General features: G+C 38.0%; 1 protein-coding gene across 1 annotated transcript in view; it reads right to left on the bottom strand.

Moving 5' to 3' along the window:
- The window catches only part of LOC127648588 (glypican-1-like), a 102466-nt gene that overhangs the window by 24711 nt on the left and 60409 nt on the right, over positions 1-17346 (bottom strand). Inside the window, exon 3 of the mRNA XM_052133238.1 lies at positions 1841-2232. Within this exon, the coding sequence (XP_051989198.1) occupies positions 1841-2232 (392 nt within the window). The remainder of the gene's footprint in view (positions 1-1840; positions 2233-17346) is intronic.

The following is a 17346-nucleotide window of genomic DNA, read 5'->3' as shown; positions in this document are numbered from 1 at the left end:
TGTTGCCGCATGTTTGTGAGTGGGAGTATTTATTTTGTACATTGATTGCTGCAGCCTCAGGGATATTCATTATGTGTTTTGAATTCCCAAAGTATTGTTCCTACGCAGAGAACAATGCACAGAAAAAGGATTTTCAATGGATTATTTGAAATTCCCCCCCAAAATCGATAAATTCAATGATAATCACATGTAAAAAAAGAATGTCTGTGGCAGAAATCTTTATTCACATGTCTACATTTTTTATGTACAATTTTAAATAGCAAAAGGCAGTTTTACATGTTTTCTCTGTAGCCGTGGGTTCCGTATTTTCAATGAGAGAAAGGCAGCGGGAGGCTGAAAAGAACGAGGTGGCAGCTCTTATCAAGCACGTTCATGAGACAACGGCTACTTAGTTTGTATGACTGCTTACGGCACACACAGCGCAAGATAAAAATAATGAATCATTTTGCGGTTGCTGCGTGTCATTGACCATCTCACAGAGATAACCTTAATCAACTTTTATTTATACATTTCCTTAAAGCAAAGTCTGATCTAATCGATTTCTCCCTGTTCCCTATATAGTGCATTGTGTGTCAATTGCTATATACTGTAGGTAAGAGTGAACAAATGAGAAATAATTCACTCATGGAGAAATATATACAATTTGATTTGCTAAATGTTCTTACATTTTATTAGCTATAACTAAACACAGAGGAATCGCCTCATTCAGAGACAGGCCGCATGCATTCATTCACTATTGAACTGAAGGGGGGGGGGGGTGGGGGGTGTTAACTCCTAAAAAACAAAAGTGTGCCAAAAACCCTGATCCTACGCTTTTTTACTCCAACATGCACCTTCATTAAAACTAGGATCTTGTAAGAGGTATTGGACTTTTCATTATATTGCCACAGGTGTATTTTACGAATGAGATGAATTCTAAGAGGAAAGATGTTTATGAAATTGTATATTGTGTAATAACCAGAAGCGCTGCAACAAGAAATGTTTCTCTCCTCAATTAAAGCTGCAAGAGGCTATTCAAACCGAATGCCTTTTTGCGTCTGTAAGCACTGTTTTTAAATAGTTTTTCTATGTAAACATGCCCTAGATGGATGTCTTTGATCACTATGCCATATCTGGCTGTTTTTCTTTTTTTCCCTCGGACAAGAACATTTTTTAGACACCATGTCAAGTTAAAAAATACCTTTTAAAAATGTGTCTCTAGACACCTGCTTTCTGTTCTATACATTGCACTGCCTAGCTTTTTTAGTGCAAGAACTCATACAGTCTGAACGGACCCTAAAGTGATCAAATCACAGCCAATCAAAACATATTTGATGTCTAAAGGAATAGTTCACACCAACAAATCTATTATTTACTCACCCTCATGTCATTTCAAAACCATATGCAGTTATTTTATGGAACACAAAAAGTAGCTCTTGCCATATAACCACAATTTATAGTGGCTATGAAGCTCCAAAAAGTACAATAAATGCAACTTCACCACTATATTTCAAGTCTTCTGTAGCCATTAGTCGTTTAATTGATAATCTTGATAATCCTCTTCCAATGCTCGGAATTCCAAAAATGGCATGTCACAAACCATTCCCCCCATTATATAGCTATTTGGAGCATGATTCTAGACCAATGAGATTTCATCATGAACAGGGATACCACATATAATGTGATGAAAAAGAAGCCAAGGGACTGACATTTCTTGATGTGCATCTTGGCTGGTTAGGACAAAAAGATTGATAAACATGGAGGACATACGATTTATCTCTTGTGGCTTTATCATTTTGCAAATCACTTTGGACACAGTTGTAAAAACAGAGAAGAAGAAATAGGGAAAGAAAAGTTATACCTGCGAGACTATCCGAACCGCTTCACCACTGATCACCAGAGCCTGTGCAAACGTTCTGGCAGCAATAATCGTCCGTGTGATTTTGGTCTTGAGTTCTCTGGGTGTGTCTCCAAATGGCTTCAAAGTCTCTGACTGCTTGGATACACAGTCCAGATATTCCTCTCCGATACTGTACTGAGGGTTTAAAGCTTTAAAGAGCCTCTCCAGCAGACGGGTCCAGAATTCATTCAGCACCTCCTCCAAGTTGACATTGGACCCTCGGTAATACCGCCGAAGGTCAGAGTACATATCCTGTAGCACCTTTGCAGTCTGGGAGAAGAGAGATCCAAACCCGGTCTGGAAGGAGGTGTGAAGAGATGCTTCAGAACGGTTTATCAGCTCCAAGAAATAATCTGGAAACACACACACATATATATAGTACACATTGATGAGAAGTTACATAACTGAGGATAAGTGTGTACTGTATTTTGTCAATATCAATATTTTAGGTTAAAATTCTAAATGAGGGAAAGTGTATCTGTAAATTGTTACACCATTTTCAATCACATTGTTTCCTTCAATATTTAATTTTAAACAGTCTCGCAGTGCAAAAAAGAACATTTTGAAAGTATTCCTGTGGAGTTTCTCAAATAATATGAGTCCATAATAAACTGCAGTCATAATAATAATTAAATAATAAGCAAAATGCTCTTTAAATCTTTTAGAAGTTTTGGACCCACATTATATTGGGTGTTTTTAACTACTATTTACTTAAGATACAGTGTACTTATTATGTACATATGTGTTGTTGCATTGTATTTACATTTTAAGTACCTGCAATTACATATATAGTTACACTGTTAACCTTAACCCCAATTCTAAACCTTACCCTACCCCAACATTTACCCTAAAACGTAACCCTAATCTATACACTACCCCTAAACCTACATGTACCTCAACCTCACTAGCAGCAAATGTGCATATTGTGAGAATTTTGCAGAACAACATGTAGGTACACAATAAGTACATTGTACTTTATGTATTTTAATGGTATTACATAGTAGTTAAAGACACCTAATATAAGGTGTGACAGAATATTTAGATATAGTATGTAGATATGGCGCGTATATTTTACAGTATACTATGCACTATGCCGTGGGACATGCCAAAATCCCAATTTTAGAATAGCTAAAAAATAAAAAAACAATTAAGTGAAAGTCTTACATTTGTTCATTAAATATTCATTTGCTATAACTAAAGCTTTGTTTTCCCAAAAAATACAGTATCACCAGAAAATATCACCTGGCCATATTAAGGCATCCATTGAAGCTCTGCTACAGGTAATATTGCATTCCTCAATAGATAAACTATAAATAATATCATTAAAAATTATATTAGTTATACAATTTGTAAAGTATATCAGCATAGCAATTCAGTAAAAAGTTAAATAAAACAAATTACATGAATTTCTGTATCTATTCATATTTGGTATGTCCCCCTTATGCTTTAATGGCAACAGTCCAATTATATTGGGGCAGATCACAGAGGAAGTGATCTGCCATCACACACACACACATACACACACAGGCGTGCACAAACTGTATATGCCTGAAGTCGATTAGTGTGATTTGTGGCTGTTGCGTAATACAGAGATCATCATAAGGTGACAGTAACCCGGTTAGATGTCAATCAATGTCACATTATCTAAGAGACATTATTAGAACACAGTAATAAAGCAAGAAATACACACACACACACACACACACAAAATGTACTAAATGTGCTTTATGTGGTATCTAATTTAACTGGTCTAATTCAAGTCAAAAATATTATTTAAAATCACTGAATATATAAGGTCACACAAACAAAACACAATTTGACAAATTACACATCCCATCATGATCATGACTATGAACCCAAACCAGGTCTTAGATTTCTATTGTTAGATTTCTATTTTGATGTGGTTTAGGTGGTTTAACTATTGTTGTATAATGTATTGTTTTATTTAAGATTGGAAGGAGAATGACAAGTCATTGTGCATTTACCAGTGGCGTTTTCTATGAGGAGGCAAGGGTGATGAAAATAATCGACTGCACATAAATTAAACAATTAAAATATTACAAAATGTGAGATCATAAAGTGCATTATAGCATATTTCTGCTACATTCAGTGGCACCTGGGGATAAAGTAATGCACCCAAGCATGAATGTGAGGCAAGGTATTCTTGTACTCACAGCGGGTCTCCACAGAGAATGGGACGAGCTGATATAAGTGGAGTGACTATTTAAAGAGTAAAAAACTAACTGACTCGGAACAATTCTGGTCACATCCAAATCAAAATGAACTTGAAATGACTTGAAACTTGTAAGGTTTGTCAATGAGCTGGTTTTTAGTGAGCACTTGCTCTTAAAGATACAGCCCCAATCCATCATTACAGAGGAGTAGATGACTGATCCGAAAATAAGGTCAATAATAGCAGAACATTTAGAAGATACTTGATATATATACTTCAAATATGCTTTTTGCTGTATTATTGCAGGTGTTATTTTTGAAGCAATGTAAAGATAATAGTTATTATAACGCAAAACCTTAATGGAGCAATATGTAACATTGACATCAAGCATTTAAAATGGGTACTGCAGTCCAAATTCTAAATACTGTAGACAGTTGTCTCCCCTGCCCCCTCCTCCCCAGACTCGAAGCTCACATGGGTTGCCAGGTTGAGGACACGCAACAGGAACGAGCAAACTGACAATGACAAGTGATGAGCCTTACACTGTAAGTTGATCAGCTAATGTATACGTTTGCAATGTTTGTATTCTTTGAAAATTATAAACCAGCTCATGTGGATTTTTTATAACTCTTGTCAATGTTGCGTAATAGATGTTTTGCTGAATTCCATGGCTGCAGCACAACCTTTGTTTTTTGGTTGATTTTCCTTGTTATAATTGCATTTTAAAATTTTAAATAAAATCATTTAAATTAAGTAATTAGATAATGCTTTCTGCTACACAAACTGTGAAGAATAATGTGTAACTAACATGATTTTGTTTTTATATACCATGGTAATACCATGTTTGTTTTTAACATGTACAATACCATGGTAGAACTGTGGTATTCTTTGCAGTATCTTAGTCCAGGGGTTTTCAAACTGGGGTCCAGAAGGGGGTGTTAGGGTAGCAATTATTTTATTCAATTGAGAGCCGTTGTTTTAAACAGGAAGAAATAAAAAGATGCCGCCATAGAATTTCATTTATTATGAAAAAAACATATATTATTTGTAAGAAATATACTTCACTATTCTCTTTAATTTGCTTTAAAACTAAATTTATTGTGAAAAAAATTATACAAATAAAATGTCATTTAAAAATGTTTCTCTGCGGGTTTAAAAATCTTACATTACTGTTATAGACATACTGTTAACTTAATAAAAAGTAAGTATGTTTTGAAAATAAAACTTAAATACAATTTTTTTAGTAAGTACAATGGCACTAATAAAAGCCAATTAATTATTTACCATAGCATATCTTTATAATATCATGGTTACTATTTTAAACAGAGGGTCCTTTGAATCAAAAAGTTTGAAAACCCCTGTCTTAAGCCACATCCACATCAACCTACTTCATTTGAAAAAAACTGTTTTAAGTTTCTTACTTTGTCATTTTTCGAAGTATCCAGTTCTGGAGGCCATTTCAAATACCAAAATCAGTCCCACTTTATATTACGTGTCTTTAATTACTACGTACTAACATTAAAATACATGCAATACAATGTACTTATTGTGCAACTACATGTTGTTCTGCAAAATTCTCACAAGATTCATATCTGCTGCTATACTGAGGTTGAGGTGTGGGTAGGTTTAGGGGAAGGGTATCAAAGTAGTATGGTATTGTATTAATTTAAACACATAATTCTAGACCTCTTCTCAGAAATAACAATGTACTATGTCAATGTGTGCAAGAAGAAGATATGAAGAAATAAGAGATGAAGGCAGGGAAACTACTGTGACCCTCTGCTTTGTCAATTCACCCCTCTCTGCTCTCTTCTCTTTCTAAATCCTCCATCAATCTCTGACAGGCACGCAGGCATAATGACATCAGTGGCATCGTAACAGAACACGCCGGGCTGTTAGTTTGAAGCCACGATGGAGAGACAAGCAGCTGGGGACGATAGGTTGATGGAATGAGAGAAAAAGAGTGAGGGGTAAAAGAAAAAGAGGAGGGATTTGAATAGGATTACACTTAATTGTATTCGTCCATTTTGACAAAGTGCTAAATGACTAAATTAAGGGAGCACCAGCCCTCGCTCATCTTATTCCAGTTTTTTTGTAATGCATACACACAGACACAAACAAACAAACAAACAAACACCCTTCAACAAGCAGTGACAAAACAGACAATACCTAACCCTTAATTTTGACATTGTTAAAATATACATTATGTCAGCCTGAGGTGGATGAGTTTATAAGGTCACTATTTTTCTGTAAAGCTGTTTGGAACTATATGTGTTATGACTTAAATTTAACTCAACTTTATTAATTGGATTAAAGTAAACAGAATGTAACCAAAACGATCTGAATTAAACTGAAACATCAAACTGACTGCAACTGCAACTAACTGAATTGAATTAAAATGAACTGAACACAATTTAACTTAAATTGATTAAAATCAAACTGAACCAAAACAAATTTATTTGAAATTAAACTACTAGAATTGAACTAAAATGATTGAACTGAATTACAATGAACTAAATTGAACTGACACTAATTAAACTGAGTTAAAACTATTTGAATTTAAGTAAAAGACTGAATTGAACTGAATTAAAATTAATCAAACTAAATTGAACAGATATTTTTATGAAATTTAATCAAACTGAAACTAACTGAACTGAATAAAATGTTACTGTACTAAAATAAGTTGAACTGAAATGTAATTAAATCCAACTGAAACACATTTCATTGAAACTTTAGTTGAAATGAATTGAATTGAAATAAAATGAACTATTGAAAATATTTTTTTTATTTTATTAAATGAAAGCTAATTGAACTGAACTACAACTAATTTAATTTTGAGTTAAATTGAAGGAAATTAAACTGAACCAAATCTAATTAGATTAAACTGAAATGTATTAAACTGAACTGAATCACACTGAATAGAACTAATTGAATTGAGTTAAAACTAACTGAACTGAAACACTGGATTGAACTGAATCAACATGAACTGAATTATATTGAACAGAATTTTTAAATTGAATAAAACCAAACTGAAACAAATTGAATGGAAGTGAAACTTTGAATTGAAATTAAATTGATCTAACCTGAACTGACATTTACAGAAATTTGGCCTTCACAAGTACAGTAATACAAGCGTTCGCACACATAAATACTTTTGTCACTTGTTCTTTCAAAGGGTCAGTCACCTCAGTTGAAGAGGTCTGATAGGGGCTTGAGCCCACGTCCAGCTGGCAAAAGATCCAGCAGCGGGGTCATGTTCTCCACCTGTAAGTCTATCTTCACTGCGAGTCAGAAGACATGTCTTTGGAAGTTCATGAATTTCATGAGCCTTACGGTCACAAGCCCAGAGGAGCGCTTTGCAGTCCTGTGTGTGCTCTACTTTAGAGGGCCTCATAAACTCTTAAGCTCTTGCTGAAGGGTCTTAAATCAGACATATGCAAACAGTAGGAGCAGCAGCAGCTGTGGCCTGAATCTCAGAGAATGTTCTGTTTGTAACACACACATCTATAGCACCATGAGGATCTCCACAGGTGCACACAGATAGGACAGTAAGATAGGATTTCATGTTCATGCAGCCCATGATTCCACAATCTTTATATCTACACCGATCAGCCACAACATTAAAACCACCTGCTTAATATTGTGTAGGTCCCCTTGTGCTGCCAAAAGAGCACCAACCCGCATCTTAGAATAGCATTTTGAGATGATATTCTTCTCATCACAATTATGCAGAGCGGTTATCTGAGTTACCGTAGACTTTGTTCGAACCAGTCTGTCCATTCTCTGTTGACCTCTCTTGTCAACAAGGCATTTCCGTCCACAGAACTGCCGCTCACTGGATGTTTTTTGTTTCTGGCTCTATTCTGATTAAATTCTTGAGAGTGTTGTGCGTGAAAATCCCCGGAGATCAGCAGTTACAGAAATACTCAAACCAGCCCATCTGGCACCAACAATCATCCATGCGATTATGTAATCAGCCAATCATGTGGCAGCAATGCAGTGCATAAAATCATTCAGATACGGGTCAGGAGCTTCAGTTAATTTTCAGATCAACCATCAGAATCGGGGAAAAAATGTTGATCTTAATGATTTGGACTGTGGTATGACTGTTGGTGTCAGACGGGCTAGATTGAGTATTCTGTAACTGTTGATTTCCTGGGATTTGAGAAGAATATAATCTCAGAATGCTATTCTGATATGCTATTTTGGTGACATGAGGGGGACCTACACAATACTAGGCAGTACTACCGTGCAAAGCCAAAATGCAGGTTATTTTTCTGAAAACAGAAACTGGGTCTCCTGATTAGCCTATTGAAATATAACAGAGTGCTCTGAGTGACTACAGCATATAGGCTATTTTATACCAGTTTTGAACATCCAGTGAGATTTTAGATTTTAGATCCAGAACTATACATTTCATGAACTTAATTTTAAAGGGATAGTTCACCCAAAAATTAATATTCTCTCATCATTTACACATCCTCATGCCATCCCAGATATGTATGACTATCTTCTGCTGAACACAAAAAAAGGTCCATAAAATGTAAGTGAATTGGGTCAAAAAACTTTAAAGCTCCAAAAAACACATACAGGACAATCCAGTGGTTCAATCAATCCATTGATCCAATCAATGTAGGGTAATAATACCCCAAAAATAACTATTTTTTTTTACACTGTACATCTTGCCTTTGCAGTCTCAACTGACGATCATGATTTCAAGCTCGATTACTCTTCCTTTTGCTTGACGCATGTGAAACACACTAGATGGCGCTAATAAGTGTAATCGAACTTGAAATTATGATCACAAGGAGACTTATAAGATTTATAGTGACAAAGTAGTTATATTTTGGTCTGTTCTCCACCAAAACCAGTTGGGTCACTTCAGAAGAACATACTGTACAATTTTGAAACCTCTGGAGTCTTATGGATTACTTTTATGCAGCTGTTATGAGCTTTTTGGAGCTGTGCATGCCATTCTGTGAATGCTTGTGTGTAATTTTAACTAGAATTAATAGACTTCTTTCATGAAAAGTGAAGAATTTCAGTGCTTGCTTTTGGTTTCCCAAAACTGGGTTATAATCCTAGGTTAGTGTGGTTTTAAAGGACAATGATCATTACTCATATGGCCACATACACATACTGACAAACACATGCTCAAACATGCATTGCACACAGCCTTTTGTCCACCACTGGAAACTTGGGAACTGTTTCAAAATGGCATTCAGAAGATGAAGAAATAGACAGAGAGAAAACAGATTTATAACATAAAAATGGCCATGAGATAGAGAGATAGATAGAAAGAGAGGGAGAGAGAGAGAGAGAAATGTCTTTGGGATCATAAGACTGGGCCACAGTAGGTCTTTCTCAACGTGATTTGCATGCCAACGTGAAACAGCCAATGAGGACGTTCTTGTCACAGATATCCTTGTCACACATAACATCATCGGAGTTGACCTCCAACAGGAAATAATTTTCCTGCATGACTCGATGTGATTGAAAATATTTCTTCAACATATCAGCATTTGAATTGCTTAGAGCTTCAAAGAGCTATTCAAACTCAAAATCAGGACTATAATAAATGTTTTCATCTAACAAAACATTACCAATTAATCTGTAACAATTCAGCCAGAAGTGCTTTGCTGAACATGACACAACTCTCGTTTATAATGCATACATTTAATAATTGTCACAGTTATTCTCCGTTCTGTTCATTGGACTTTTATTTTGAATAGTTTTTTTGTCATTCCTCCTTAGTTTACCCTGGACTACACTACCCATAATGCACCGCCCTCATCACTGCCATCTGTTCCTATTCCTCATCACCTGTTCTCCATTCCCTCATCTGCACCCGCTTGTATAAATACCCTCCTGTTGTATTCATTCCTCGTCAGTTCTTAAAGTGTTATTTAGTTGGTTATGAATTGTTACATTGTTAAGTTTTTAAATGATGTCCACACCAGCGCGTTACCTTGACTGTTTCCCTGTATTTGTTCCACCCCAGCGTCTACTATTAAAAGATTGGAAGTTATCCCTGCCTCTCCTCTCTTCCACTCCTCGAACCAACATTACAACAATGTGATCAGATAATATAGATGAATTATCTTCTATGCTGCAATTTGAATAAATAAGTTATCTTTAACACAAACCCACACACATCTTCAGCTTTATAACTTATGACTGGACTTGTGTCAGACTCGAAACGTTCCTGAATTTAACCAAAATACTGTACAGCAATTAAATATCTTCCTCCTATTTCTGTTTGGGTTAGCTATAGTTTGAGAAAAAAATAAAAACTTGTCCCCAAAAATGGGCTTGATTTAAAAATGTATAATAAAGCAAATATTGTTTTGTTTTTTGTTTTTCAAATTCTAAAAGAACTGGTGTAACTGAGCCAGGTTTTATGGCCTCCTTTTCAGTTCTGCCCACAAATTTTCTATCGGATTGAGGTCAGGGCTTTGTGATGGCCACTCCTATACATTGCCTTTGTTGTCCTTAAGCCATATTGCCACAACTTTGGAGGTATGCTTGGGGTCATTGTCCATTTGGATGACCCATTTACGACGAGCATTAACTTCCTGGCTGATGTCTTGAGATTTCGCTTCAATATATATACACATAGATTTCCGTCCTCATGACGCCATCTATTTTGTGAAGTGCACCAGTCCCTCCTGCAGCAAAGCACCCCCACAACATGATGCTGCCACCCCCATGCTTCACAGTTGGTATGGTGCACTTCGGCTTGCAAGCCTCACCCTTTGTCCTCCACACATAACAATGGTCATTATAGCCAAACTATAACATTTTTGTTTTATTAGACCAGAGGACATTTCTCCAGAAATTAAGATCTTTGTCCACATGTGCACTTGCAAACTGAAGTCTGGCTTTTTATGGCAGTTTTGGAGCAGTGGCTTCTTCCTTGCTGAGTAGCCTTTCAGGTTATGTTGATATAGGACTCATTTTATTGTGGCTATAGATACTAGTTTACCTGTCTCCTCCAGCATCTTCACAAGGTCCTGTTGTTCAGGAATTGATTTGCCCTTTTCGCACCAAACTATGTTAATCTCTAGGAGAAAGAATGCATCTCCTTCCTGAGCGGTACGATGGCTGCATGGTCCCATGGTGTTTAAACTTGTGTACTATTGTTTGTACAGATGAACGTGGTACCGTCAGGTGTTTGGAAATTGCTCCCAATGATGAACCAGACTTGTGGAGGTCCACACGTTTTTTTGGCTGATTTGTTTTGATTTTCCCATGATTTCAAGCAAAGATTCTGAGTTTGAAGGTAGGCCTTAAAATACATCCACAAGTACACCTCAAATTTAGTACACCTCCAATCATTGGCTAATTGTCTAAAAGCTTGACATCATTTTCTGGAATTGTCTAGGCTGCTTAAAGGCACAGTTAACTTAGTGTATATAAACTTCTGATGCATTGGAATTGTGATATAGTCAATTAAAAGTTAAAAAATCTGTCTGTAAACAATTGCTGCAAAAAAATTCCTCATGTCATGGACAAAGTAGATGTCCTACACAATTTGCCAAAACTATAGTTTGATCATTTTAAATCTGAGCAGTGGTTAAAAAAAAGAGTTTTAATAACTTCAACCTAAGTGTATGTAAAATTCTGACTTCAACTGTATGTTTTAAGTTAACCTAAAATGTAAAGTTAATCTATCATAATTATAATCAACTGTATATAAAAGCAATGGAAGTCAATAGTCTCTATTTACATAGTTAAGTAAAAGTGTGTGTTACTTTCAGAAATGATCCCCTACAGTGAACAGCCTCTCCTTATAAATTCTTAAATATCACTGATAATCTCCTCACTCTTTAAGAGAATCCAATATCTAAAACAAACCTACTGCATACACATTCACACAAAATACATCCACAAGTACACCTCAAATTCAGTACACCTCCAATCATTGGCTAATTGTCTAAAAGCTTGACATCATTTTCTGGAATTGTCTAAGCTGCTTAAAGGCAGCTTAGACAATTCTTAGACAACACACACACAAACACCCTAAAAACACATTCACAGCCATACTTAACCTCCAAAAACAGACTCATAACAGCTCATTACCCTCAAACATACTCTTATGGGGCTTTTCCACTGCAAGGTACAACTCGATTCAACTCGATTCTGCTCGCTAGTTTGCAGTTTTCCACTGTGGATAGTACCTGGTACCTTTTAGAACCACCTCGGTCGAGGTTCCAAGCGAGCCGAGCCAATACTAAATGTGACGTCAAAATCCTGCAGGTCACTGATTGGTCAGGGAGAATCGTCACTACCAGCGTCACTGGATTTCCATTTAACCTGACATTAACCCGATAGTTTTAAAGTTAGCAACAGCGATCACATATAATTTGTTCACGCGACTTTCGAATTGTGAAAAAATTGACCAGCTACTGGATGCTTGCTTCTAAAACAACCAGGCCAATATAACTGTTACCAATTGTGTAAAATCACCATGCAACAACTGCTTCAAGCAGCACAATAGAACAGAATAGAATAGAATCCTTTATTTTGGTCACACATTATACACACAGTTTTTTGCATATATACAGTGAAATTTATTAGTTTTCACATATCCCAGCTTAGCTGGGGTCAGAGTGCAGAGTCAGCCATGATACGGCGCCCCTGAAGCAGATAGGGTTAAGGGCCTTGCTCAAGGGCCCAACAGTGGCATCTTGGTGGTGCTGGGGCTTGAACCCCCGACCTTCTGGTCAGTAACCCTGAGCCTTGTTTTTTTTTCGTGTTTAAGATGATGCCACAGCAGTAGAGGCGGCACAACTATGACAATCAGCCTAATCCCACCCACGTTGAGATGGCACTAAACTGCAATGGAAATGCAAGCTCAGAAAGGTAAAGCGAGTAGAGTTGATGTGAGTCGAACCGCAACATGTAGTGGAAAAGTGCCATTAGCTCTGATACTCAGAAGGAATAAATCTCCTAGAGAAAAATCACATTGAACACATTGAACTCCCACCAAACAGCACACACCTGATGACAGACACACTGGTAGATAGACAGACAGACAGATAGATAAAAGTTGAGGTCAGATTACAGTCAAGGCACACAAGAGATTAGAATTGTATCTACACCACTCATCACTGCCTCAGTATCCTCTTCTAAAAGACTCTGTTTCAATTAATTTTACAAAGCTATTAAATTTAAACTTGAAAAATGCGAGAGGAAGAGAGAAAGAAAATCTGAAATCAATGTAGAAATGAAAACTGTCTTTGAGATGAATGATTCAAGAACATTACTGCCAATTTGTTAAATAAAATGACTTTTACAGTTAGTATGGACATAAACTGGAAAAAAGTTTCCACGTCTTTGACAGCAGACCTGATTCAGAGAAGCTATTTTATTACACTCATAACAATATTGACAGATATTCAAATTTTCAGTGTGATTAAGCTCGTTGCAAGGGTCCTAAATAAAATTGCCAAATGAGAGTTAAAATTGCCTTTTTTCCAGTAAACAAATGTACTTTCCAGTTGGCCATTCATTTTACAAGGAACTACAACATAATACATTTAAATAATTTGCAAGAATGATAATTGTAAGACTGATAGATCCTAAGAATGATAATCTGACTGTCACTACAGTAAATTACCCATTTAACAACTGTAAATGTTTATTCAAACATTAACTATCAGATGCTTATTGTCAAGGTTTGTGTAGGAATGAGGCGAGAGTGTATCCAAATGCAGCTCTTTTAATGGATAACAAAAGGGAGGTGGTAAATCAACGAAGAAGATAAACAAACTAAACGGCAGTATGCTGGCTTACAATGCTCTACATACAAACAAGAATCGACAAAGAAACAAGGACAAAGAGGGCATATATACACACAAGGGTAAACAAGATGACAAGTAACATCTATGATACAATTAGGGCAAATTAACTGAAGACAGAGACATTGGAGTGAAACTCCAAAGGAACTTTCAAACAAAGAGTCTCTACAGGAGTCCAATACTTGTCCATGAACGCGGACAGGGGCAGGGGAATGGCCTCCATAGCCGTGGACGCTGGCAATGACAGGAGAACGGTCTCCATGGCAGTGAACGCTGGCTCCCTGCAGGAGGGAGAGGCTCCGAGGGCAGAGCTGCCAGGGATGGAGATTTAGAAGATGGAGCTGCAGGATGCAAGGTCACAAGGAGTGGAGCTGCAGGAGGCAGAAGCTCAAGAGGCAGAGCAGCTGGAAGCTCAGGGGGTGGTGCCACAGGATGCAGGGCCACAGGAGGCTCAGGGGATGGAGCGGGCGGAGCCGCAGGAGTCTCTGGAGGCGAAGCAGACAGAGCCGCAGGATTGTCAGGAGGCAGAGCTCGACGAGGGACAGAAGGCGGAGCATATGAAGCCTCAGGAGGCGGAGCTTCAGTAGGTGGAAAACTTGGGGGGTGGAGCCGCTGGAGCAGGTGCGGAAAGCGGAAAGGCCTCTGTCGAGGGGGTCTCCGGAACCACAGGCGCTAGGAGCAGATGGGCTGCCTCTGCCTCCTGGTGGTCAGCAGTGGACAATGTTTGAGCAGCTGGTAAGGGCAGGGAGGTCGGAGCAGTAAATTGTGGTCCCAAAGCCCAAGTAGGAACCACTGCTCCATGATTTTAAAGACTCGATCTACCACATCCCAGAAAGACCAAGCCTCCATGTCTTCCCATAACTCCCAATCCACAGGCTCATTTAGTCCGGTCAGGAAGAAGTATATCAGGGTGGCCTCATTATAACCCAAGCCTTGAGTTGCATCGAAGAGTACCTCAGCATAAACACCAATTTTGTCGGTCAGCCTTTGTCATGGTTTGTGTAGGGATGAGGTGAGAGAGAGGCTCCAAATGCAGCTCTTTTATTGGATAATGGGCAGAGGCGGGGTCTGGAGGCCTGGGATGCGGCCTCGGGGCAGAGAGGACAGAGTACTTGGAGGCGGCCGCTGGACAGGGGTCACAGGACTGGGCGGCTGGACAGGGTTCAGGAGGCAGAGCCGTGGAAGGCTCAGGGGGTGGAGCTGCTGGAGTCACAGAAGGCAGAACTGCAGGGGGCTTGGAGGGCAGAGAAGTGGAAGGCTCGGAGGGTTCGGGGGTCAAGACGACCTGGAAAGCATATGCTGGCTGTGGGATGGGCGAGGCTTCAGGGACTGGCTCTTTGACCATGGCAGATGTGGGCGCTGGCTTGTTGACCATAACTGGTAGCGGCAAGGGAGCAACCTCTGTGGTCATGCAAACAGGCAGTGACAAGGGAATGACATCTGTGGTCGTGAGCATTGGCAGTGACAGGGGAACGACCTCCATGGCCATTAGTGCTGGCAGAGGGAATGAAAGACCTCCTTGGCCGTGGGTGCTGGCAGCAGCAGGGGAATGGCCTCCCTGGCCATGAGCGCCGGCAGCGGAAGGGGAACGGCCTCCTTGTCCGTTGGCATCGACTGAGGTGTAGGTGCCCTTTTCCTCCTCCTTTTCTTCCAGGAGGTGAGGAATTCTGCTGCTGTGATATCCTCCGCCTCCAGGTGGTCAGTAGTGGGAATGACCACCACTTCCTGGCAGTCAGCAATTCTGGGCTCGGCTGATGGGCTGGGCTTTCCTCTCTGCTTCCTCCTTTGAGGTCCTTTCCTCCTGCCTTACCCCACGCAGCCTCTTGACATGCTATGCATGCTGGTGAGCAGGAGAACCAGTTAAAGAAAAAAAAAACTCTGCTGGGTCCATTTTGGCCAGTTCGTAATGTCATGATAGCAGAGAATAATGAGGATCAGGACCCAAAAGCATAGTGAAAATAAACAGGGAATTTATTAATACATAATAAGTCATAAAACAAACAAAAATGGGGGGAAAGTTTGTAGATTGTGTAAAGCATATGTTGCTTTGATTACTGTAAGAAGCTGTTCTTCCTTAACAGACAAAACTAATCCAAAATGATTTGAACAACAATCAAAATACACACAAATACACACACACACACACACACACAAACACTTGAGTAAAACACTTGCACGTGAAGACAAATAAAGTGCTGAGATATTGAAGACAGACTGATAAAGTGAGAGAAAAGGAAAGAAAAAGACACATATATACACAATTGTGAGACAGCTGCTAGTGTTTGACAAAACACTTGGCTTGAGGGCTCTCTCTCTCTCTCTCTCTCATCACTCAGGTAAAGTGACACACACACGCACACATACACACACAAACGCCATATGTCTAATGGCATTAGGAGATTTTATCAGAGTGGCTCTGGGATATGAAGCACAGGTCTGGCCGTCTGTACAGACAAACACAAACCTGCTGCCCACAGCATCAAGAGCACCAGAACTTCTAATCAAATCTCCCAAAACATTGATCTACCATCAGATTCTGCATCTCTGTGAATAAACAGTGTGAAAAGAAGGGACTAGCCCAAGCCTGTTATATTAAAGGGGCAATGTCATAGAAAACATGATTTGAAAATGTAAATATACTCTAGCATTACTCTGACAACATAAAGCTCCTTTCCCAGTTCATCCAGACAATTTATGGAATCTAACTTTTGAAATTGGGTCATCCAGAAATCATATGATGTCACAACCCCTATTTAGTATTCATTAACGGCAGTGTGAACTAAGCTTAGCCAATCAAAACAGTCTTTACTTATATATAGAAGCCTTACAGGTGCAGTAGTAACAAAAAGGGCTGGGTATCAATACATATTTCCCATTGTGATTTGATTATGATACACAAGTTCTCGATTCGATTCTGATTTTATAGAATTCTGATGCATTTGTATATATTTCAGTTATAATGTCAATTTTGCTTACATATGATACAAATTCTCTCACAGCTGATGATGTTATTAGTGAACCTTCTTACTTGATACATTATGAAAATTGTAACACTTTACAAAAAGGTTCCATTCATTAACGTTAGTTAATGCATTAGGTATCATAAATTAACAAAGAACAATATATTTTTTTCAGTACTGATTAACCTTTGTTAAAAGTTAGTTAATAAAAATACAATTGTTCATTGTTAGTTCATGTTAAAATTAACAAGATTAATAAATGCTGTAATGGTATTGTTCATTGCTGATGTTAACTAATGTTAACAAATTGAACCTTATTGTAAAGTGTTATCACGGAAACAGTGCCCAAATTATGCCATTCAATTGCTAATTATTTAATTTTTTTACAGTAGTTGAAAAATGTTGTATTGAATTCTATTATTGTATTATTACAATAATACAATAATAAATTCCAAAACTGAAGTAAACTTTAAAGTAAAAGATTGATCTTGGAATTTTTAAGAATCAATATCAGGATTGTCCAAATGAAGA

This window comes from Xyrauchen texanus, chromosome 9 (assembly GCF_025860055.1).
Source record: "Xyrauchen texanus isolate HMW12.3.18 chromosome 9, RBS_HiC_50CHRs, whole genome shotgun sequence".
Lineage (NCBI taxonomy): Eukaryota > Metazoa > Chordata > Actinopteri > Cypriniformes > Catostomidae > Xyrauchen > Xyrauchen texanus.
Note: the sequence above shows the minus strand (reverse complement) of the source record. Positions and strands in the feature narration are given on the sequence as shown.